Genomic DNA, 22956 nt, shown 5'->3' with positions numbered 1-22956 from the left:
GGGGGGGGGGGGGGGGCTCACTGGAAGAACCACAGCGAGATCGTGTACCCGTCGCTCCCATCGAAGCCACCTTTCTCTGGCGTGCCCCAGCCGGCGGCGAGGAAGGCGCCGGACCCGCCGACTGCGGTGCCAATGAAGACGTTGCCGTCTTCCGTGCCCGAGTCGCCGTACGCGACGCCCATGCCCCACGCCCACCAGATGATGGCGCCTGGGAGGGGCGATCGCGCGCATGTGTGGGGGGGAGGGGGGGAGAATGCCCGGGACGCGTTTTGGGCGAGGCGGTGGGCAAAACGCGCCGAGGCAGGCGTCGAGCAGGTTTTTGAGGAGGATGTTCTTGGTGTTCTTGGAGCGCACCGTCCCCGCCTCGAGCAAGGCGAAGCCGCACTGCGAGGGCGATCGGGAGGTGAGTACTGCGTTTCGGCGCGCGCGCGCGGGGCGCCGCGCACCTGCATGAAGAAGACGAAGACGCCCATGATCAGGAGGTAGAAGGCGTCGAGCGCCTGGTTCCCGCCGATGTCGGCGAGATAAAACATGGGCGGAGGGGCGGAGGGCGGTGCCATTGGTGACGCCATTTGGATCGAGGCCACGAGCTTGCAATTCAAGGTGTTTGCAAATCGAGGCTGATGCTGTCCCCCTCGGCGTGCCAAGGTGTGAAGAGCGAGTCACAAGACTATGTTATGTGAGCGCAACCACCCCGCCGCAATGGTCGCCGGCGCGCGACACGTTCCCGTCAGCAGGACTGTCCTCGCCGAATGCGTGCCGCCAAGGCGGGACGCACTCAGGGACAGTGCCGCGACGGGGAGCTCGAGCTAGGGTCGCACTACCTCGCACAAAGATGTAAGGTCCAAAAAACCAGAGCGGCTGCCGCACGCTCGCTGTTCGGCAGAGCCGAACAAGGAGGACAGGCGTGACACAAGATTATCGTCGGCACCACACGGCGTGCGATCTAGGAATTCCTAGATTCAGCACACGCGCTTCTGCTCGCAAACACTCATCCAATGAATTGTCGTCACCCATGAGTGCGAGTTAGGGGTATAGCGGCTGGCCGCTAGCCTGTGAGGGGGGCGACCATAGACACCTCACAAGACCCCACACGGTCTCGTCCATGCCTTGCGGCCGGCGACGACACTCTCGCGCCTCCGGCTCGCTCCACTCAGCTCAGCGCCCAGAGGGTGTGCATGACCTACCCAGGTATCTGAGCGCCACAAGCCCAGCTCGTCAGACCTGGCGCTTAAGACTTAGAAATGCTAAGATATCTCGGAGTTCACGAAATCCGCGCGAACAGGGCTGGAAGGGGAGAGAGAGAGATTTTAGAAAACCAACAAGAAATCACGACTCTTGGAAGGGTGTGTGAGGAATAAAACAGACAACCCAAGGCAGGGATGGGAGGACGGCGCACACCGCGGATTTTAAGCGAGCAGGTCGGACCTAAAAAGGCAACAGCGGAGTGGGTGGGAAAAGGCGGGGGGAAACAGCTGTAGTTTATTTTTGCTTCGGCGGCCGCCATGCTGAAATTCTGCAAAAACCTGGCCGGCCCCTGCCCTGCCCCTACCTACCTACCTACCTACCTACCTACCTACCTACCTTACTTATGGGAAACTAAAAAGAAATCACCGGATGGGTGAAGGTGGGGTACTATACCAACTGAAGTGATGGTTGGTGGTACTCTCCTGCAACCACAGTCCTTCCTGTGACATGGCAGGCCACTCTCAGAGGCCCTACAAGCATCAGATAACCCATTTGGGGACGTTTGGAGCACTTGGAGCACTTGGAGTGCAGTCGGTAACCTCACATCCAGGGCCGGGGAGCTCAGAAGCGCACCCAGCGGGCCGGATGATCGGCATCGGGTTACGGGCTAGAGAGCCCTGACCCCTGGAGGAGGCGGGCCGAGAGGCGTACCGAAGATGGCTCAGACTTGGGGACGTCCGGGCAGTGGACATGAACGAGGAGGGGGGGGGGGCTCTGCCAACGGGGATCCGCCCCACATCGGATCTCGAACAGCTGGTGGGGAACGAAGTGGTGGGGGCGCTGACCCAGATTAGCCGTGAACACGGGTCGGCGACGGGAGCCCTGGTCCTGACATGGTGACCAGATCGTGCGGAGGTGACCAGCTCGGACACCGAGAGATCGTTGCGGAAGAACTGCGGGGCCTTGTACGGCAGAACCAGCCGCCGGCGGGAGCACGGAGGGAGGAAGCCACGCGAGCCTCAGACGGGGGAGGAGCAGAGACGGGGGAGGGACAGCCGACGGCACGAGTCGAAGGAAGGGCTGAACCGAACCAGATCCGCCACGAGCCTCCTCCCCGGATCCGCACGCCTGGCTATGATTCGGTGGTTTTCCTAGACGAGGTCACGCGGGTGATGAGGGCGAGGCATGCCTTCGGCGTCCTCGGGGATGTAGTGGTCCACGCGACGCCATCCCGAGGGAGGGTGGAGCGGCTGTACCAACAGGCGGTGACCCGGCTGGGACACATGGACCAAAAACGGAAGCAGGCGGGGAGGCCGCCATGTACCAACGAGCAGGTGGCCGAGGCGAGGGAAAGGCTGCGGAAGGCAAGGGCCGAGCTGCTCAATGACATGTTCAGGGGGGAGGAACATGCTAGGATCCGACGAGAAGGTAGGCCGGTCACCCGAAGGGTTCGGTGCCCTATCGACATAGGGGCGCTCGAGGCGTACGCCGCGTCGGCGGCAGGGGCCAGAGTGATTCGGCGAGACCGGCATTTCTTCGCGAACCAAACGCACCACGACGTGGTGAGGGCTTTTCTCCAGAGGGTGAGACCGGGGCCGGACCCGCGGACGGGGTTTGTGGACATCGAGTTTGAACACGGGAGACGCACGGACGCCATGGTGGCGGCGGGTTGGCTCTCCGGGGGGAGGGAGTACGCTACAACCCCTTCGGCGGACCCCTTCCGGCTCCCGAGACCCATCCGAAGCACCGCGCTGGCGCGCTTTGGCCTCGACTTTGACGACGGAGCCGCACATGCGCGGGCGGCCCTCGCGGTGATTGGAGTCCACAGAGAGCTAGCGGCGGAGTTCCTCCGGGGGGAGACCAGGGAGAAGGTGCTTGTGGCAGTGGGAGCGGCCCTCCTCCCAGGAGCGGAGCCAACCGTGTCTAGGAAGGCAGTCAAAGGCCTGTTCTGCGCCACCGAGATGGATGGCACGTACTCCGCGTGGCGCACCCGTAATGACATCCCGGAGGATAGGTCGCTGGGAGAGGGCCCGATCGCGTTGGGGGGGGGCGAGACCTTCCACGTCCGGGAACTATTCCGGCAACAGTCACTCCGTACGCAATGGCTCGCCGAACAGTTGACGGACTTACACGAGACTGTGGGGTACTGGAACCTGCACGAGACGAACGTGAACCCGCCTGGGGGGGCGACCGACCCGGCGCGCACGCTCAAATCGGACGTGGTTTCGGAACTGGAGGCGGTCTCCAGGACGGCCAAATGGAACTGGGCGTGCGCGACGGGCCGTGCGGTCATCAACCTTCAGCATGACGGTGTCGTGATAGTCCCGCTGCCGAGAGACCATGGCAATGAGGAGGAGCTGCGCCGGGACCTGCAGAGAGTCAGCTCAGCGGCGCTTGGATACGACCAGCCTGTGGAGATCAAGCCCATGACCGATGGGGCTGACCCGAACCCGGTGAGAGGTAAGCTCGCCCCGGCCTGGGCGACAAACCTAGGTGCATGCGTGGCCGGCCGCGTGGGGCCGCAGGAGGCGGTAGCGGGAGAGCACGCCCTCCGACCTACCCCGTCCGAGACACTGGTGAGAGCAGGCCTGCTCCCAATCGTGGACGGAGTCCTCTGGGTGGCAGCAGACGCCAGACAGTGGCAGCAGCTACAGTCAGGGGGGGAAATGACCGCCCCCAACCCGGCTAGGGAAGGCCCCGGGGGCGAGGTGATACGCCTATAAGGCCAAAAAAAAAGTAAAAAAAGTGCTAAAAATGCAAGCTTGGGAGAGGAGCGCGGGAGCATGGCCCAAGACCGACCGTATCGATACGCTTGGCGCGCTCCCTCACGTTAATCTGAAATGGGGATCGTACTCAGCGATCTCTGTCGAGTCTCTAGTTTATTTAGTTTAGGATCTGGAAAAAGAATTGAAAAAAACATAATAGGAAATCAAAACAAATATAAGATACGATGTTACAACAACTCTACTTGAGCTCATTTTCCATATCTAGCTCTTAACTTGTTTACAATGTGCGACAGCACCTTGTTCGGAGGAGGAATCCGGCCAGCACGGGTACAAAGAGGGTTACCCCGAGAATCCCCAGCTGCGGAAACGTAGTGTCGCTCAAGAGGTGCGATACTGCGGGGGAGTGTAAGGTGCCTATATGGGCTTCCAGTATCGGACCTTCAAGACATGCGCTTTTGGCCGGTGGCCTCCTCGGACACAATGCGATTGTCGCACATGGCTTTTCTTTATGTTTTTTTTCTATATTATACCAAAAGCTAGGCCGATAATTTGGTTCTTTTCAAAGGAGACGTCTTGATCGAAGGGTTCTCCTTGTCGTCGCGTGAGCGCTTTGGCTTCTGCATGTTGCTGCCGGAGTACGAGTCTTGGTGAACAGACGTCGATGCACAGGCTGCAGCTCAGTGCGACCCAAAGGAGCCTGCGGGAGCGGGAGGAGGCCGGCCGTGTGAGAGGAGGGATGCGAGGGGTGCTGGCGCCGTTGCCCTCATGTGTCTGCACCCCTCCCAGGCCCACCATGAGGCACACACGCGTGGGCCGACGGCGGCCACACGCCAACCAATTGCTCTGCAATCATGCATGAATTGCTCGGCTCGTGGAGATGGAAAAGGAGCCGCAGTTGGATGTGCTGAGAGCGCGTGGCCAGGAGAAGAAGCGGGTGCGTGAGAGGGGCTGCGGCACCGAAACGGCATGGCGACTGGTTAGGCTATGAGGGTGTGAATTTTGCAGCTGCGATGGCCGTTGGCTTGCTGCTGGCGCGAACAACCAGCCCTGTACCGGCCGCCACTCGGCGAATCGCAGTGCGCACGCACGCGCTTGGCATGAATGGACCGTCGCCAGGCGCACGTGTTTGGCCGGCCCGCAAGCGCTCAACGATGCGACTGGCGGAGGCGAGCACTGCCTACAGTCAACGGTAACGTGGGTGAGCCGCGTGGCTGGCCTGATGTGGCGCACCTTTGCGGCGGCCTGCCCGATACGGCTCTGCGGCGGGCGCGACTCACCACGGCAGCCTCCATCGCGTTTGCGCTCGGCGTGCTCCCACCAGGGACCGTTGGCTGCGGCGCTGGCCGCGGCGAGGGCGGCCGCTTGCTGCTGTGGATAGTCGGCGCTCGAGAGGCGATGGAGGGAGAGCTTGCACGGCGCGGGCTCCTCGCCGAGCCCCTGGCCGCCCTCTGGCCACCAGCGGCGCGGCACGGCGTCGAGCTCATCCTGTGCGGCCCAGAAATGCGCGAGTGGGGCCCGGCCGACCAGCGTCCGCCGCCGCGGCCGCTCGTGCGTGCGGTCAGTGGCACGCTCCACTCGCGGCTGAAGGACGCGCCCGCGCTGACCACAGAGCCGGACGCAATGCTGCTCCTCAACTCCGGCGTCGGCACGCTGCTGCTTCCTCTCGTGGCACCGTGGCTGCCCACCCTCGCCGCCGTGCTCGCGATGCGCGCACCGTGCATATTAACATGCTACAACGCCAGCGAGGCGGCGGGGCAGGAAGCGCTGCTCCGCCTCTTCGGCGCTCGCACCCTGCTTCCCTCGCGCCAAAACCCGTTCGCTCACGCCGCACCGCTGCCGCTCCTCGCCGAGGCACAGGGGGCGGAGGCGGAGGCGCGAGCCGCGGCGGCAGCGGCGGCGGCGGCGGCGGCGGCGGCGGCGGCGGCGGCGGCGGCGGAGGCGGAGGCGGAGGCGGAGGCGGAGGCGGAGGCGGAGGCGGGTGCGGGTGCAGCCGAGGCGGGCGCAGCCGAGGCGGGCACGGGCGAGGCGGCCACAGTCGCACACCGCTACGTCGCCTGCGTGCGCGGCGGCGCGGCGCCGCCGGAAGCGGCGGCCAAGGCGGAGGCGCTGCTGGCCACCTCGGCGCAGCTCTTCGCGCTGCGTGGCGGCAACGCAGCCGCTTGGGTCGCCGGCCTCGGAGCAGCGCACGGGCTCGAGACCGCTGCCGCCAACGCCGCCCTCATCGCCGCCGCCGCGGAGGAGCGCCGCATCGCCCTCCGCCTCTGCGCGGGAGGCGCGCGAGGGGCGCTGTGCGAGGCGGCGAGGCGAGCGGCGACGGAGGTGCCGCCGCCCGCCGCGGAGGGCGGCGGTGGGAGCAGCGGCGGTGGGAGCGGCGGCGGGAGCGGTGCGAGCTTGTGGTACGACGGCAGCCACCCTTCCGTCCGGCTCGTCCGCTGCGCCACGCGGGCCGTGCACCTCCTCGACGCGGCGACGGCAGAGCTCGCCGCGCTGCAGTCCGAGCCGGCGGAGGGAGAGGTGCCGCTGCCGCTGCCAGACAGGCCGCACCGCGTCGTCTTCGAAGGGCCCTTCGTCAACGCGCGGGCGCGGCCCTCTCTGAAGGCGGCGGTGACGCGCACCCTCCCGCGCGGCGCAGACCTCAGCGCGACCGCCCAGCGCGGCGTTTGGCTGCGCACGAAGGCGGGTGACTTTGTGTTGAAATCGCACCCGGCGCTAGGCCGGCTGGTCGGGCAGGTGGTGGATGAGGACGGCTTGAACCTCGGAAGGTGAAGTGTTTCCCTCCTGCCGTTCTGCATTTTGCACATTTTTGACTAGTCACTATACTAAAATCTGAGTACGAAAAATATCAGCGGACGCCGACCGGCCGAGAGCGAGACCGCCCGAGACGGCGAGATACGCGCGCCCCCGGCCGGCCCCCCCCCCGGCGCGGCCGCGGGACCGCACGCCGGTGCGCGGGGCCTGTTCCCGGGCATTCACACTATATTCCTCTGAGATAATATTATATTTCGCCGCCACCGCGGCGCGCGCGCCTTATCCGCGCGCTATATTAGTAGAGCCAAACTTGTGTTCTTGTTTTGGGTCAAACTTGTTACAGCTCAGCGATCGCGATGCGGCCCCTGCCTAGCTTCCTGCTCCTATGCGCGAGCTATGGCGTGACCGCTATCGCGTATGGCTTCCCCTCCGGGAAGCACGGCCTCGACTACTGCATCGCCGAGGCCGACACCACCAGCGACATGACAGCGTCGACCACCATGGCACCTCCACCATGGACAAGCCTTGCACCATCTATGTCAGCCACCACCTGGGCGCCTGGCGTGTGCGAGCACAACCCTATGCGGGATGAAGGATCTGAACAATGCACTCGACTGGCCTCTTTGAGCCCGTCCGAGTCCGCCATTTGTTTCGACGATCCAATTTTTGACTTCTTCCTCGCTATTTGCAGACTTCAGACCAGTACAAGCGAGGACACGTGTGCCTCCACTCACACTACCTCCCAGGCGATGGAGCACGCGCTACAGTCGGCTCCTGAGGCCTCATCCACCCACTGCGGCCAATCTGAATTTTTGGCCCTCCGCAGCCCCGCGATACAGGTGCACTCATGGCCCAATACGATGGCGCTACAACTCATGAGGCACGGGACCCTTGCTGCGACAACCCAGCCCCATAGGAAGCCTGCGACATACATGCCGCCGCCACCTTTGCTGGGTCACCCAATGCTGCCTATTCTTCTGGGTCAGTGCGACGGGAACGGCTTCCTTTGCCTCCAAAATGTTTCACCGTGGAACGCTACATTTGACCCTACATCTTGGCAGAAAGTCCTTCCCCGGGACCACTCGGACACGTCGAGTGCAGGAGAGGCATTGCACCATGGGACATGTTCTTCTGGAAAGGAGCTTGCCACCTACCAAGTCCTTGAGACCTTGAGCAGTGGGACAGAGGTAGTGCCCTTCAACAATGGGACATGTGATATCATCTGGCCACTCCATGGAACCACCGATGCTGCGAAAGCCCTTTGCCTTGATCACTTTCGGCGACGCGGCAAGCGCGATTGGGTCAAATACGAGCTCCATTGGAACTATATGTTCTCAAACAAGAATTGCGCTCGGGTACAGTCCACATGGATGGGAATGATCTGGCCATTTTTCCTTTGCTTTGCTCTCATTGGGTTCCTTTTCCTTGCGTACTCCCTGCTTGCCGCCCTCATCTCCAATGCCGTCTACTGCGAATCATGTGCCGCCGATTTCTTAGCCTTCGCCGATTGCCTTGGATCCGTCGACACCGCTTTCGACACTTACGATCCTATTGGCAACGAATTCTCACTCATCGCCGCCGCTCGGATTGCCTGCACTGCATACGCAGTTACCCTCACCGCCGATCAGGGTGCACTACGAGTGCCTAAAAGCTACCGGCAGGCCATGTCTAGCCCTCAAGTCGAGCAATGGCGCGAAGCTATTAACAAGGAACTTTCCGGTCTCATTGCCCTCGACACCTGGGACCTTGTACCGATTGCTTCGATTCCTGCCGACGCCAATATTATGCACTGCCACTTTGTATTTGCAATCAAGCGCAAGGCTGACGGTTCAATCGACAAGTTCAAGGCACGCCTTGTCGCCGACGGCAACACTCAGAAGCATGGTGTCGACTTCAATCGCGTCTTCGCTACCGTCGTCAAGGCCCTTACTATCCGCCTCGTACTCGCCATCGCCGCCGCCCGTGATTACAATTTGACTTCTCTCGATATTCGGCAGGCTTATTTACAGGCGACCATTGACGAGGATCTGTACATGCGCGTTCCCCCAGGAGTCAACAGTGGCAACAACTCCCTCGTTTGCAAACTGCGGCGCAGCCTTTATGGACTCAAACAGGCAGGGCGAGAGTGGGGACTACTCCTCACCTCCTTCCTCGTTTCCTGGGGATTCGTTCGCTCGACCATCGACGTGTGCCTGTATATCTACCGATCTGGCAATCTTGTCTTATGGGTGCTAGTTTACGTCGACGACATACTCATCGCCGACAACTGCCCCACGCTGCGCGCCCGTTTTGTTGCCGACATCTCCAAGCACTTTCCTACCGAGGACAAAGGCGAGCTCGAATGGATACTGAACACCGCCATCACGCGTGACCGCGGCGCACGGACCCTGAACTTGTCCCAGGGCCTCTACGCCGCCGACCTCGTTACCAAGTTCAGCGCCTATTTCGATCGGTCCCGCTCACGCCGCTTCGACTCGCCTATGGAAGAGGGGCTCGAACTGTCCGCCGATGACCAGCCCGCCGTTGGATCTGTTGAATACGACGAGATGTCCGAATTCCGCACCGCCTACATGGCCATCGTCGGCGGACTACTGTGGCTTGCCAATATGACGCGCGTCGACATTGCTTATTCCGCGTCTCAGCTTGCTCGGTTTATGACGAACCCTGGCCCGTCGCATTTTAAAGCCGCCATCCGGGTGCTTATCTACGTGCGCGACACAGCTGACCGCGCCCTCGTCATGCAGCCGAATCCCAACCGCAACCTTGAGAGCTACGTCGATTCAAACTGGGCAACGAAGTTCTCTTGCTCCGGTGGCATGTTCTTCTTCTACGGATGTCTCTTCCACTGGTTCTCCAAAATGCAGCGATCCGTCACGCTGTCTAGTGCCGAGGCAGAGTTCTTCGGCGCCATGCTAGCCGCCAAGGAGGTGATTTTCATCCGTGAGCTACTGATCGACCTTGGATTTTCCATCGACGGCGCCAGCGTCATCAACTGCGACAGCAAGTCCGCCGTCGGCATGGCCTTCGATCCCGTTGCCTTCAAGAAAACCAAGCACATCTTGCGCGCCGCCGAGTTTCTTCGCGATCTCGTCAGCCGTGGCGTTATCTCCGTCGAACACCTCCCCGGCGTCGTGATGCTCGCCGACCTGCTCACGAAGGCTGCCTCGCGGGCCATCTTTACTGGCCTGATCAAGCAGCTCGACGACTTTCATGCCCTTTGAATTTATTTGTCCCTCGCGCCCCGCACTCGGGCCAGGAGGGGCTGTTCCCGGGCATTCACACTATATTCCTCTGAGATAATATTATATTTCGCCGCCACCGCGGGGCGCGCGCGCCTTATCCGCGCGCTATATTAGTAGAGCCAAACTTGTGTTCTTGTTTTGGGTCAAACTTGTTGCCGGGGCGCGGGCGGGGGGCGGCGGGCCACATGGCTCATGGGGATGCGCGGGCGCCTGGAGGTGGTGGTGGAGGCGTGGAGCGGGGCCGAATCGTGTACCTGTACGGATGCTACAGGTGTACCTCCACAGGGTGCACAATCACACTATATCGACACAGATGACACACACATTCGCATAACATGACGTACAATTAGACGGTACTTGCGCGCGTACGTTCGCCATCCAGGCGCTCGCTGGACGCTACTCTGCGCGGCTCCCCGCGCGGAGAGGTGCGGTCGGCTCCTCGGAGAGCGGCGCCAGCGGCGAAACGAGGGTCTGCTCGGTGGACTGCTCCGGGGCGGCCGGCTGGCCGTCGCAGATGGCGCGCTTACGCCGCTTGGAGGCGACGAGGTCGGCGAGTGCGCGCCGCTCGGCCTGGTTGGCGGGCGCGAAGTCCGGTGTCTGAGAGCGCAGGAAGAGGCGGTACTCGTTGCGGCGGGGCGCGAGGTAGAGAAGGAAGGTGTTTGTGATGCTCTTCGAGATGGAGACGAGGGCGAGGCCCGAGACGAAGGTGAGGAGGAGGGTGAAGAAATCGAAGGAGGTGAGCCCGCCGCTCTGCTCGAAGATGAGCTGGACGCCGTGCAGCGAGAAGACCTCGCGGGTCGCGTTGGGGACGGCGCCGAAGGTGGAGGCGAAGGAGCCGAAGAAGGTCGCCTTTGCCTGCAGGCGGCTGCAGGAAGCTCGAGGAAGGGTCTGGGAGGGTCTAGGGAGGAGCTGCAAGGTCGGCTGGCCTCGAGCCGAGAGGCGTTGACGAGGTAGGAGTAGTCCGCGCTCCTACGGCCGGGGGTAGAGGTCGGCGTCAGGGTCGGGGTTGGGTCGAACGTCGGCGAGGTGTGAAAGCGGCCCACTGTGCTGTCGTGCGATTTCGGGCCCGGGGTGTTGCTTTGTGCGTGGAAGCGGCCCACGGTCACGGCCCACTGTCACTGCCGCCTGGTGAGGAGGTTGGCGCGGTAGTCGACGGAGAGGATGAGTGTGACTCCGGCGCTGCGCTTCGTCTCGCCGACGGAGGAGAGGCTCGGCGCATCGAGGTCGACGCCTGCCGCAGCGAGCAGCTGCCCGAGTGTGAAGAGGTCGCCCCTCCCCTTGCCGCACCTAATAATAATAATAAGAAGAAGAATAATAAGAATTGCCCGAGTGTGAAGAGGTCGCCCCTCCCTTTGCCGCACCGGGGGTCGTGCTCGCTCCTCTGGCCGTCGCACGGAACTGTCGCGACGGTCGTGCCGTCGGCGCCGGTGAGCGTGGCCGGCTTGCGAGGGCCGAAGGAGTCGAGCGCGTCGCGCCCGCCCGGCAAGAGAGAGAGCGCCGACTGCGACGAGACGGAGTGTTGCACGAGCACAGTCCCGCTCTCGACATCGCCGACGTAGGCAGAGACCACATCGTCGGGCGCCTGGAACCATGGGGCACAGCCATACTGTAGCTCGCCGCACGACGCGTTGCGGCGCTGCAGCCGCCGCGTGACGCGCGTGCCCACGAGGAGCGCGTTGGAGTAGGTCTGCGTCGTGAGCGAAGCGTCCCAAGACACGCACGGCTGCGCGGCGCCTCTCCGTTTGGCGGACTGGTTGCAGTAGTGCAGCGAATCGACCGGCGAGAGCGAGGCGGGCGGTAAGAAGCTGCCCTTGACGGTGCCACTCAGGGCCTGGAACGCCGTGAAGCCCTGGTTGGCGATGATCTGCACGGCGACGACGTAGATCAGGACGAAGAGGCAGCACGAGTAGTAGAGAATGCCGGCCCAGCGGTGCCGCACGACAATCTGCTTCTCAGTCGAGTACGAGCACCAGGAGTCGAGGTCGATCGGCATTCGCTGTTCGGTGAGCAACCCGGCGTGAGCGGTTATCTCTGCGCCCCACCCAGAGCCCCCATGCCAACCAAAAAGAAATCGCGGCAGGGGCCTTCTATCATCCCTCCTTTGGCATGAAGGCTGCAGCGAGAAGCGGCGAGAGACTGCGAAGAGAGATAGGAAGAGGCAGACTCCCTAGGGTGGGCGACGGCTAGCGCATCACACACCCCTCTCCTTAAAATCCCTGTGTGGTGGCGGCGTGCCGTCCTCCCATCCCTCCCTTGGGTTGTCTGTTTTCTTTCTTTCCTCCTTTGGCTTCATATATTATTTATTTTTAAGGGCGACTTCTTGTGTTCTAGCACTCCGCCGTTCGCTCCGCGCCCCGTCCGCCATACAGGCACAACCGCCGCCCGCCCTTGCCACCTGCCTATCCACCGCAGCAGACCCCCCCCCCCTTCCCCGCTACTCATACTGTCCAATCTTGTTTTGGACGAGCGAGCGGAAGTCGGCGAGGATCTGCGCCTCGCGCTTCTGCTTCTCCTCGTAGTTGAACATCTGCAGCGCGCGCTTCTCCTCGGCCGAGTAGATCTGGTTCTCCTTGCGCACGCGCACCGCGTTCATCCGCTTGTGCCGCGACCCGCTCATCACGTAGCCCATCGACTCGAAGCTCTCGATCTCCTCGGCGGAGAGGCCGACCTCGCCGCGCCGCGGGATCCGCTTCCCCGCGGCGACGTAAGCGGCGATCGCCTCCCCCTCGCCCGGCAGCAGCGCGCCTCCGTAGCCAGACGGCGTCACGCCCTCCACCCGCGGCGCCGGCATCGGCCCAACGTCGTCCTCGTCGTCGTCGGCGGCCGCGCGCTTCTCGACCCAGACGTACTTGATCTTCTTGACCTTGCGGCGGCCGCTCCCCGCACCCGCGCCCGCAGACGACGAGGAGGGGCCGCCCTCGCCCGAAGACGCCGCCGGCGGCCGAGGCGGCGGCGGAGGCATCTCGGCTGCCGCCGCCGACTCCTCGGGCAGCGCCTCCTCGGATGGCGCCTCCTCGGATGGCGCCGGCTCGGATGGCGCCGGCTCGGATGGCGCCGGCTCGGGAGCCACCGCCACCGTCGGCTCGGGCGCTGCCGGCTCGGGTGCTGCCGGCTCGGGCGCTGCCGGCTCGGGCACCGCCTCGGCGCGGGTAGTGTCGGCAGCCTCGTCCGCGTCCGGCTCGCCCCCCTTGGCTCGGCTCGCCCCTTTTCTCTCCTCCTCCCCGTCCGCGGCTCCGCGCTCCTCCTCCTTCTTCTTCTTGCTCTCGCGCCCGTCCTTTGGCTTCGCCTTGGACCGCTTCTTGCGCTTCTGCTCCCGCTCGCTCGGAGCGCTGCTGCTGCTCTCGCTCTCGCTCTCGCTCTCGCTCCCGCTCCCGCTCCCGCTGCTGCTGCTGGCGCTGCTGCTGCTGCTAACCTTCTTCCGCCTCCGCTTGGCTTTGGACGCCTTGGCGTCCTTGTCCTTGCCCTTGTCCTTGCCCTTGCCGCCCTTGCCCTTGCCCTCCTCCGCCGCCTTGCCAAAGGACTCCATCCAGCTCTCCGCCGTGTGCTCGCCCGCCCGCCCCTTCTCCTTCTTTGGCTCGCGGCGCGGGCTCGGAGAGCGCGACGGCAGCCAAATGGAGGGGAGGGGCAGCGAGCGGCGCTGCACCGCGCGCCGCGTCCGCGCCTCGGCGAAGCGCGCCTCCCGCTCCGGGTCGAAGCCGCCGCCGTACCCGCGCCGCGGCTCGGCCGCCTCGTCGCCCGCCTGCCGGTCGAGCGGGTTGAGGCCCATCTGCGCGCCCGACCGGTCGGGGTACGTCTGGTCGGCGGCGGAGTAGGCGCCGCCGGCAAAGGAGGCGCCGGGCCCGCGCGGCTCGTCCGGCCTCGCCGCGCCGCTCTCCTGGTCCACCCTCCGCATCGAGCACGAGAGCCGGCCGTTGTCCGTCGAGAGGACAAGCACGTACACGCGCTGCCCCACGCGAGCCACTTCCTCGACCGACTCGACGCGCCAGCTCGCGAGCTGCGAGATGTGGACGAGCCCCTGCCGCCGGAAGCCCGAGAGCGCGACGAACGCGCCGTACGCCTCGACCCGAACCACCTCCGCCCTGTGCACCGACTCGAGCTCGGGGAGCGGGCCGTCGTCGCGCGGGTCGCCGCCGCCGCCGCGGTGGCCGTCGCGCTCGCGCGCGCGCGGCGGCGACCCGCCGCGCCGGCGCGGCTCGGGCGAGCGGCTCCGCACGCGCCCACGGCGCCCGCGGCTGCGGCTGCGCTCGCGCTCGTCCCGCCGCCTGCGCGGGGGCGAGCCGGAGGGGGACCGGTCGCCCGCGCGGCGCGCGCGGCCAAAGGCGTCGGTCTTGGCGGGCCCGTCGGTCTTGGCGCGGCCGTCGGTCTTACCGTCAAAGTCGGAGCCGGTCTTGCTCAGTGAGGACACCGAGGAGGACGAGGGTGAGCGGGGCATTCGTGGCACGAGGAGGGGGCGCTGTCCCCAGGGCCTGCGCTGTCCTCGCCCAGCCCAAGCCGAGCCAAAAAGAATTTATGTCCGCAGCCGCTGTTGCTTTTTATTATATTTATTATTTACGCTTTTTTCTTATATTTTTGTTCCCCTTTAACCCTCCCCCCCGCCTCTTACCGCCCAATCACAAAAAGAAATCGCGAAGCGCAGCCGCGTGCCGACCTCTCCAAGATGGTGAGCCAGCGCGTTCAGAGAGCTGCGGCAGCACTGCGCCTGAGGGAGAGGGGGGGGGTGGGGGCGTAGGGGGAGGGTAGCCGGCCGGCTGGCGCCGTCCGCGGCGCCGCTGCGTGTCTGCGCCGGGGGCCCGCGTCAGCACTCGCTCGCGCGGAAGCGCCGCTGCCGCCGCCCGACGGTGCCGTCCGCCGCGTACGCAGGCCGTGGGCAAGAACAAGCGGCTGTCCAAGGGCAAGAAGGGCAAGGGCAAGAAGATCGTCGACCCCTTCACCAAGAAGGAGTGGTATGACATCAAGGCGCCCGGAAACTTTTCCGTGCGCAACTGCGGCAAGACGCCGGTGACCCGCACCACGGGCACCAAGATTGCGTCGGAGATGCTCAAGGGGCGCGTGTTCGAGGTGTGCCTCGCGGACCTGAATAAGGACGAGGACCAGCACTACCGGAAAATCAAGCTGCAGTGCGAGGAGGTGCAGGGCCACTCGTGCCTCACGCAGTTCTACGGCCTGACCTTCACCACGGACAAGCTCCGGTCCGCTGCCCAGCCCACCCAGCCCGCCCAGTCCACCACTGTTGCCACGGCGCATCGTTGTGCTCCTCCCTCCGTCCCGCCGCATGGCTCCTCCGCGTCTCTCCCCGCCGCCGCCGCCCTCGCCTCTCCCGCCCCTCTCCCGCCCCCTTGCCCCCCTCTCCCCCCCCCCCCGCGCTTCGGCCCACCGCCGCCGCCCCCCTCGCCCTGCAGCTCGATGGTGAAGAAGTGGCAGTCCCTCATCGAGGCGCACGTTGACGTCAAGACTTCGGACGGCTACGTCATGCCCCTCTTTTGCATGGGCTTCCCCAAGAAGCGGCCCACCCAGCTCAAAAAGACGTGCTACGCAAACGCGGCGCAGCAGAAGGGGCCCCCCCCTCCCCCCCCCCCCCCCGCGGTCGACGGGGAGAGAGAGAAGAGAGGGCGACACGGTCGAGCGGCCGAGGCTGCACCGCTCACCGCCCCCGCCCCACCCCGCCGCGCGCCTGCAGAGCATCCGCAAGAAGATGCGCGAGATCATGTCGCGCGAGTCGACCTCCTGCGAGCTCAAGGAGCTGGTCAACAAGTTCATCCCGGAGGTGATCGGCAAGGAGATCGAGAAGGCGTGCCAGGGCATCTACCCCATGCAGAACGTGCACATCCGCAAGGTCAAGATGCTCAAGAAGCCTAAGTTCGACCTCACCAAGCTGCTCGAGGCGCACGGTGACTCGGGCCCCGCCGCCGCCGCCGCCGACACGGGCGACAAGGTGGAGGTGGCCGCCGACGCGGACCCGGCGGCGCGGCCCGACCGCGGCGCCGTGCTGTAAGCGCGACGCTTGAGGGCTTGTGGAGCGGCGGGCGCCCTGAGCAGCGTGTTGCAGGGTGCGCACGATCTGGCTGGGCTGACTGCTTGTGGAGAGTGGGTGAGTCCGTGCCTGGACGGATAGAAAGGTATTACAGTTGAAACCTATCGAGAACTGCGGCGGTCCCTCCCTGCGGCCGCTCCGCTCGAGCTCGCGGTCTAAGGTCTATCCACTATCTATCGCGTCTTTACAAATCGTTATTTAGCCGCTACAGACTACACACGACAGTGTGAGAGTAGAGAGAGATTTTTAGCAATACCAAACAACTCTAACACTCACTCACACGTCATTTGGGGCCTGGAGCTGGACACAGTGTGTGGTTGGTTAAGTGTTATAAGTGCCACTGCTGGTGGTTTGCTGCGCACGCCACTGTACATTGATCAGGTGATATCACTGTCAGCCGCGCGTTGCGGAGGACGACTCACACGTTCTCTCTCCGCGGGCGCACACACTCCAACACACCCCCACTGGAGGCGTCCGTCGGTTTCACGGCGCAGCTGCCACGCGCACGTACGCCGCCTTTTGCACCCAAAGCGGCCAAGGTTCAGTGCGCGCACCCGCCCCCGAGGTGCTCACAAACCCGTCTTTTGCACGTCCTCTGAGATGGGACGGTTAACATTGCGGGGCTCCAAGTCGTCGCGGAGCTCGGCGGGCGACGGCGACTCTGCGCGCAGCGCGAGCGAGTCGCCTGCAGCTGCACCGGCTGCTGCACCACGGGACCTCGGCGAGGCTTCCAATGCGGCAGCTGGTGAAATCTCTGGTGCCGACAGCGAGCGCTCGACGAAGCGCGGTGGCGTCATTGGTGCCGTGCGCAATGTCGGGAGCGCCGTGTACAAAGCGCCGTCCTCGATCAGCAATGCGAAATCACGAGCTCTCGCAAAGGTCGAACCACGCCTGCCCTGTCACCTGCCAAAGAGCTACTCGCCGCGTGCGCAGCCCTACGGTCGCTGCAGCATTTAGTGCACTGACCCAGCTGCCTACCGCCCCCGTCGCAAAGGTCGACCAGAAGCACGACGAGATCCTCGAGGCGCAGCTCACGAAGATCATCAACAAGGCCGGCGGCATCGCAAAGGAGTCGGCCAAGGCGCCATACATGCCGCGGCGCGTCGCTGGCATCGTGGACGACATCATGTCCAAGATCTGGGACGAGGTGGGCATGGACCTCAAGACGGGGATCATGGCGTCGTACGGGCGAGCCAACAAGGCACACGCCGCATCTGCGGCCTCGCGTCGAGTCTGCCAGCATCTCACCGGTCCAGGCCCGCCGCCAGGCGCACCGCGAGCTGCGGCTCAAGCAGTGGGCTAAGGCGCCGCCGTTTCGTCGGGACAATATCTACGCGTGGCTGCGCGCCAAGGTGCTGTACGCGACGCAGCCGGCGGACGCGACCATCTGGAAGGTGCGCCGCGCAGAGCTGCGCCCTCGCGGAGGGGGGTGGGCCACACCTCGCGGTCTCTTCACAGGTGACGCAAGACCCGGTCAACGCGTCGATCCTCGCCATCAAGCTGATCCCGTTCGGCGGCGTCAACGTCCTCATCTTTGCGCTCATCTTCCTCTTCATCGACCGCAAGGACGAGTTCCAGCTGGAGCGCCGCCCTCCCGCACCGTCCACCATGAATGGCGTGTCTCTTCACGGCTCCACATGCATGTACATGTGAACAGGTGCGATTCATCCTCTCCTTCAAGGGCTTCCAGTTCATCTCGGCGATCGTCGCCGCCGTCAAGGCGCGGGTCCATGCAGGAGTGAAAGCGCCGGCGGCGGCACCTCACGCTTCGCCCACCCCGCGAGCAGGTTGCCGTCAAGATGTGGGGCTGCCTCGAGGGAGCGGGGCTCGCTCAGATGGAGAACCACGAGGTGCACATCGGCAAGTGCGCGCCTGCGCACCCGGGCTTCCACGCGGCCTGGATCTACGCGCTCGAGATGCTGCGCTGCTGCCTGCTCTATCGCGCCGCGTACTTGCTCGAGACCAAGCAGGCCTTTGGCGGCGAGAAGGAGATCCTCGCCCTCGAGGACGTGCGGCTCGACATCGCCGACGGCTCGCTCGACGGCGTCGCCGACCGCAAGCAGGTGAAGAAAGTGGTCAAGTCGAAGGCATCGGGCAAGACCAAGTTCGACGACGCTGAGGCGAAGGTTGCGCAGGCGCGCTCGCTCGACCGCCGCGCCTCCCCTCGGAGCGCGCCCCGTCTGAGCTGCAGACTCGCCCGACCGTAGGAGCTGATCGACGACGACGACATTGCTGCCGCGACCGCCGCGGCTCGCAAGAAGTTCGACGTCGAGCGGCGGAAGGGCGGCTACATGCCTCGCTTCATGCGCTACGACCGCTGCGTCGTCGCCACCATCGTCATCCTCGGCTTTGGCAAGATGGCCTACGAGGGCTTCCTCACGCCCGCGCACTGGATGTTTTGGACGACGCTCTTCTACATGAAGATGGTCTATGGGCTGCTCTCCTTCCCCTTCCTCGTCTTCTCGGTGCCGCTCGTCGGCAAGGGCATGCACCACGCGCATGCCACCGCGTACGACCAGAGCGGCACGCTGGTGCCAAAGCTAAGCTCCTCGCTGATGAAGAAGAAGAAGGCCATCGACGACCGAGAGCGGGCGCGCGCCAAGGAGCGCAAGATTCGCAAGAAGCAGCTTGCGCGGCAAAAGGCGCGCAACGCCAAGATCGGGGCCGCCAGGCGCGAGGAGCGCCTCTCGCGCCGAGCGAGCGCGGCCGCGGCGACGGTCAAGGAGAGGAGCCTGGCGCTGGGAGCGCAGGCGCGAGGCTACCTCCCTCTGAAGGAGGAGAGGGATACGGTGGGTGATGCGGACGCCGCTGCGGGAGACAACCAGGCCCCGCGTCCCGGCGATGTGGAGCTGGGGATCGATATGACGGAGGAGACCGTCAGGGCGGCGACCAAGGTGCAGGCGATAATGCGCGGCCGGAAGGCTCGCTCGACGGTCTGCTCAGCGATGAGGGGGTACGAGGAGGAGCCGAGCCTGCTCAAGGTGGGCCAGTCTCACCGCGACCCCACCCAACCCCGCCACCGACCCTCCGCCTCTGACCGTGCCCCACCTGCGCCCTTCACACCTCGTCACCCCTGTTTGCCCCGCCCCTCCCTAGTTCATCGGCGTGCGCGAGTCCTCGTGGTCCTCCTTCAAGTCGCGCGTCGAGACGGCCGCCCTCTCCACCGAGGACACGATGGACGCCATGTGCGAGCGCTTCGGGCCGGTCGTCGCCGCGGTCTGCCCTTGCGCCGAGTCGCTGCCGATGCACCCCAAGGCGCGCGAGCTCGCGCGCCTCACGATGGACGAGCTCGAGAAGCGCGGCACGGTTTACGTCACTCTCCAGAAGGCCTCGCACCTGCGCGGCGCCGACAAGGCGAAGGGCGGCGGCACCGCCACGTCGGACCCGTACGCCATCCTCGACCTGCACTCGATCAAGCGGAAGTCACGCACGGTGCTCAAGACCGTCGACCCGGTGTGGAACCAGACCTTCTCGTGGAACGGCGTGCTGCGTGTCGCTCCTTGCAAAGCTGCCACGACACGTCGGTGACACGTCCATCACGCCTCCCTACAGGCGTGCTGCGCGACCTGCTCGACGATGGGCTCATCATCACCATCTACGACTACGACGAGAACTCGAAGGACGACAACATCGGCATGGCGCTCATCGACCTCGAACCGCTCTTTTGCAAGCGCGAGGGCACCTTCTCCGGCCACGAGCTCTCGCTTCAGGGCTACGTGAGCGTCAAGGTGATCTGGCAGTCTGCCGCCGGCGCGTGGGAGCAGGCGAGGACGGCTGCGCTGGCGACGGCGCGGCCGGGGCCCATCGAGGCGCCGGCGCTCGGCACGTACGGCGTGCTCTCGGTGAGGTTGCACTCGGCCGAGGGGCTTATGGCGGCGGACCGGAACGGCTACTCGGACCCGTACGTGAAGCTGCACCTCGGCAACCGCAAGATGGAGCGGTCGGATGTGTGCGAGATGACGCTCGACCCGTTGTGGGACCAGACCTTCCGCTTCTCGGGCATCATCTCTGCGATGCTCGACGAGCCGCTCAAGCTCGTCCTCTTCGACCGCGACAAGAAGATCGGAGACGCGGACGACAAGCTCGGCGAGGCCACGTTCGAGCTATCGGGGCTGCGGACCGCGTACACCGTATGCCTCTCGCAGAGCGTGATGTACAAGCGCACGGTGCCGCGCGGCAAGGTCAACCTGATCGTCTCGTGGACGACGGACGACCTCGAGCGCGGGGACCGGCTCAGCGAGCAGGGTGGCGACGAGGCGATCGAGATCTCGCAGCTCAACGAGGTTGGCGAGATCCGCGTCGTGCTGCGAAAGGCGGTCGGCCTGGTCCCGGTCTCGTCGCGCGGCCGGTGCGACCCCTTTGTGCGGCTCGAGCTGGTCGACCCGGAGGACGGCAAGCCGCACAAGCTGCGCTCGCGCCACCTCAAGAAGACGACCTCGCCGCAGTGGAACCAGACATTGGTGCTGCGCGGCGTCAAGCGGCGCCTGCTGCTCGAGCCCCTCCGCCTCGCCGTCTTCGACTACGAGGGGATGCTCTCCTCGTCGCAGGAGCTCGGCGCCGCGCAGCTCGACGTGTCGGCGCTCCTGCGCGCTGCGCGCGCCTCTTATTCGGCCAAGCTGACGTACGGCCGCTCGGTCGCCAGCAGCAACATCGCGGGCGCCATTGAGCTCGACGTGGAGTGGGTCAGCTCCACCGCTCCGCTCACCCTCACCTCGATGATGCCGGGGCCTGCGCTCCGGCTACCTGGCCACGAGAGTCGGCTGTCGGCGCCGACCGCCGAGGAGGGGACCCAACCCGCGTCGATTCTTCGCGTCTGAGAGATTGAACTGGAGCCTCTAGGGCCGCACACGCGCTCGTCACCCTTAGTGCATATATTGAAAGATCTCGCTTCTCCGCCCTCTGTGCTGTGCTGCTGTCGCGTCATATGTGTCGCGGGCGGTGTGCTAGTCGGTGCGCACATGCGACACATGGAGAGCGCGCATGCGTGCGTGCGCGGTGATATCGCGCGGGCCGGCGAGGCACATGCCAGGCCACCGAGAGCGCGGAGAAGGGAGAAGGCGCCGGGGCGCGCCGGCGCGCGGGCCGCGGTCGGGGACCCGCCCGCGACCGTCCCGGACAGCGACACGGCGGAGATAGGAGCGACAGCGAGTCAGGGAGGGAGCGCGCGAGAGACGCTCCACAGGAGTCTCCGTCGCTGCGAGCTACTCGATGATGCGTGAGGCGTATGATTGCTGGTTAATGCACACAATGACACAACAAAATCTACGAAATTGGCGGCGCCTCCTGCGTGGCATGGACCTGCGTCTCTCCTCAGCGCCTCTTGCCGGCGTTCGCGCGGCTTTTTCGAGAGCACTGAATCATGATGGCAGGTCTCAAGCATCTCAAGCGGGCGCGCCAGCCGTGCCCTATGGCAGCAACTCTAGATGTCGCTGTTGATGGAAGCGTCAGCTGTAAGGGCTGTCACGATGGAGGGGTTGGCAACGAGAGTGCCGAGAGCGACAAACACCGAAGCGATGATGGCGCGGTTTTGCGGCGTACCCTTCGCCTTGATGAAGGAGAAGACGCCGCCGCCCTGCAGGTCCGACCCCGTCACCACCTGACACAGCAGCCGGCTGTCACGGATCCGAGATCGTTTGCCTGGTGTGGGAGGGACCGCTCTCGGCACCGTTTTGGCGGCACTGACGGCGGTCATCATTGATCATCCAATGAACATGTCGGGGCCGCCAGTGGAGCAGCGCGGCGCGCTGGTGATTACCGGCACGACGGGACGTGCAGGCGTCAGAACCAGTGCGGAGCCTGGGATGGTGAGAGCGAGGAGCAGCGTGCGAAGGAGGTTTGCCATGCTTCCTCGCGCTTCCCGGCAAATTCTTGCTGGCCTCGCTTTTCGCTTTCTTTTTCGGAAGTTTGAGGGCCCAACTTGAGAATCGTGCTTTTTTGGGTTAGGGATGAAGGCGAAGGACCGATTACGGTGAAGGACCGCAGGTTAGGGACCGATCGCCGCCGCTCACGCCAGCGGACGGCCGTCGTCAGTGATGTTAGCTACGCCACCGTCTGCCTCGTGCGACATGCGCTCGCCGGCATCGAGCGAGCAACGTGTTCGACCGACCGGCTTGCTGTGTGGACGGCTTCTTGTGGCTCTCTCGTCGAGAGCGTTTTGCGGCCCGGCGGGTGGGAGAACATGGGGTGAAATTCTCAAAAAGGTGCAGCACTTCTAGCCGACATCGACAAAAGTCCCTCTCTAGCCCCGCGGCGAGCGGCCCCGCCGGAGGCGAAGAAAATTTCGCCATCTAGCGCTCGCAACACATAGATTTGTGCATAAATCAACACCTCCAATCTTCGGGGGAGTGACGGATAAAGGCGTGCGAAAGCAGCGAATCCAAGTGATGGCCCGCCGCAGGCGAAGAAAATTTAGGGTTGGGGTTCCCCAGAGAACTCTGAGAGGATTTCGGCGGCCGGCGCGCCGAGCGCACAGCGGTTCGCGCTGCCTGCTCGCGCTGGTTACACCGTTGCTGTGGCCGTCTTCGTCCGTATTGTACACCGAGCTGGCGCCACAGCAGAGTACAACAACGGCTCGGACGAACTGCTCCACGGTACTACATCATCAGAGGGCCCGGCAAGGTCCACGGCGGAGCTGGCGGTGGTGGGAGTGGTGGTAGGAACGAAGGCGCACCTGTCGGCGATTCACCGCCGTTCGTTCCCGTCTCTCAAAGCTGGTTACACCGTCGATGCGCACATCGAGGCGCTCGTGGACGAGAGAGACGTCGCCTCCTCTTTCGTCCCGGGGCACTGTTCACGCCGGAAGGCCCCGTACACTGCCAAGTACATTAGCCTTCATCTCTCCTACCGCCGGCCGGGAGTGCAGCCGCCACCAGTGAGATTGTCCTCGACGTTGGCACCTGCGAAGTAATGAACAACAGGCAGTGCGTCATATGGCGCTATGATAGCCCTGCGGTGGACGTCCTCGACGCAGACGAGGCGGAGCTCATCTGCGCGGCGCAGATCGCCGACTGTCTCTACTCCT

At 64.6% G+C, this 22956-nt stretch overlaps 5 protein-coding genes across 5 annotated transcripts; 1 reads left to right on the top strand and 4 right to left on the bottom strand.

Annotated features, from left to right (window-relative positions):
* Positions 1-17: 17 nt before the first annotated feature.
* On the bottom strand, positions 18-590 carry EMIHUDRAFT_453186 (hypothetical protein; the record flags this gene model as incomplete). The annotated part of the gene is made up of 4 exons (XM_005760547.1): positions 18-121; positions 177-208; positions 293-384; positions 447-590. Coding segments are annotated over 4 exons (371 nt in total), but the record flags the coding sequence as incomplete, so codon positions are not given.
* Positions 591-10165: 9575 nt separating this feature from the next.
* On the bottom strand, positions 10166-11897 carry EMIHUDRAFT_453185 (hypothetical protein; the record flags this gene model as incomplete). The annotated part of the gene is made up of 4 exons (XM_005760546.1): positions 10166-10759; positions 10831-10873; positions 11024-11176; positions 11266-11897. The coding sequence occupies 4 exons, from the start codon at positions 11895-11897 to the stop codon at positions 10301-10303; spliced, it is 1287 nt and encodes a 428-aa protein (XP_005760603.1). The 3' UTR covers positions 10166-10300.
* A 459-nt stretch (positions 11898-12356) lies between these two features.
* Positions 12357-12722, bottom strand: EMIHUDRAFT_47157 (hypothetical protein; the record flags this gene model as incomplete). Its single annotated transcript, XM_005760545.1, has 1 exon — positions 12357-12722. A coding segment is annotated over one exon (366 nt), but the record flags the coding sequence as incomplete, so codon positions are not given.
* A 1815-nt stretch (positions 12723-14537) lies between these two features.
* On the top strand, positions 14538-16052 carry EMIHUDRAFT_438398 (hypothetical protein). Its single transcript, XM_005760544.1, has 4 exons — positions 14538-14564; positions 14765-15093; positions 15304-15487; positions 15582-16052. Exons 1-4 carry the CDS (start codon positions 14562-14564, stop codon positions 15894-15896), a joined length of 831 nt encoding a protein of 276 aa, XP_005760601.1. The 5' UTR covers positions 14538-14561; the 3' UTR covers positions 15897-16052.
* Positions 16053-21167: 5115 nt separating this feature from the next.
* EMIHUDRAFT_422511 (hypothetical protein) lies at positions 21168-21735 on the bottom strand. The gene is made up of 2 exons (XM_005760543.1): positions 21601-21735; positions 21168-21531 (listed from the first exon to the last, which is right to left on the bottom strand). The coding sequence occupies exons 1-2, from the start codon at positions 21628-21630 to the stop codon at positions 21355-21357; spliced, it is 207 nt and encodes a 68-aa protein (XP_005760600.1). The 5' UTR covers positions 21631-21735; the 3' UTR covers positions 21168-21354.
* Positions 21736-22956: the final 1221 nt, after the last annotated feature.

Source organism: Emiliania huxleyi, assembly GCF_000372725.1.
Source record: "Emiliania huxleyi CCMP1516 unplaced genomic scaffold EMIHUscaffold_75, whole genome shotgun sequence".
Taxonomy (NCBI): Eukaryota; Haptophyta; order Isochrysidales; family Noelaerhabdaceae; genus Emiliania; species Emiliania huxleyi.
The sequence above is the reverse complement of the archived record's forward strand: the minus strand, read 5'-3'. Positions and strand labels throughout refer to the sequence as shown.

Bases quoted from the DNA above. Each gene is read 5' to 3' on its own strand.
- EMIHUDRAFT_438398 (XM_005760544.1), top strand. The intron at 15,094-15,303 runs GTCCGCTGCCCA...CTCGCCCTGCAG, and splicing joins TTCACCACGGACAAGCTCCG to CTCGATGGTGAAGAAGTGGC. The intron at 15,488-15,581 runs GTCGACGGGGAG...GCGCGCCTGCAG, and splicing joins CTCCCCCCCCCCCCCCCGCG to AGCATCCGCAAGAAGATGCG.
- EMIHUDRAFT_422511 (XM_005760543.1), bottom strand. From the start codon at position 21,630: ATGATGACCGCCGTCAGTGCCGCCAAAACG. The intron at 21,532-21,600 runs GTGCCGAGAGCG...CTGCTGTGTCAG, and splicing joins CCGTCAGTGCCGCCAAAACG to GTGGTGACGGGGTCGGACCT.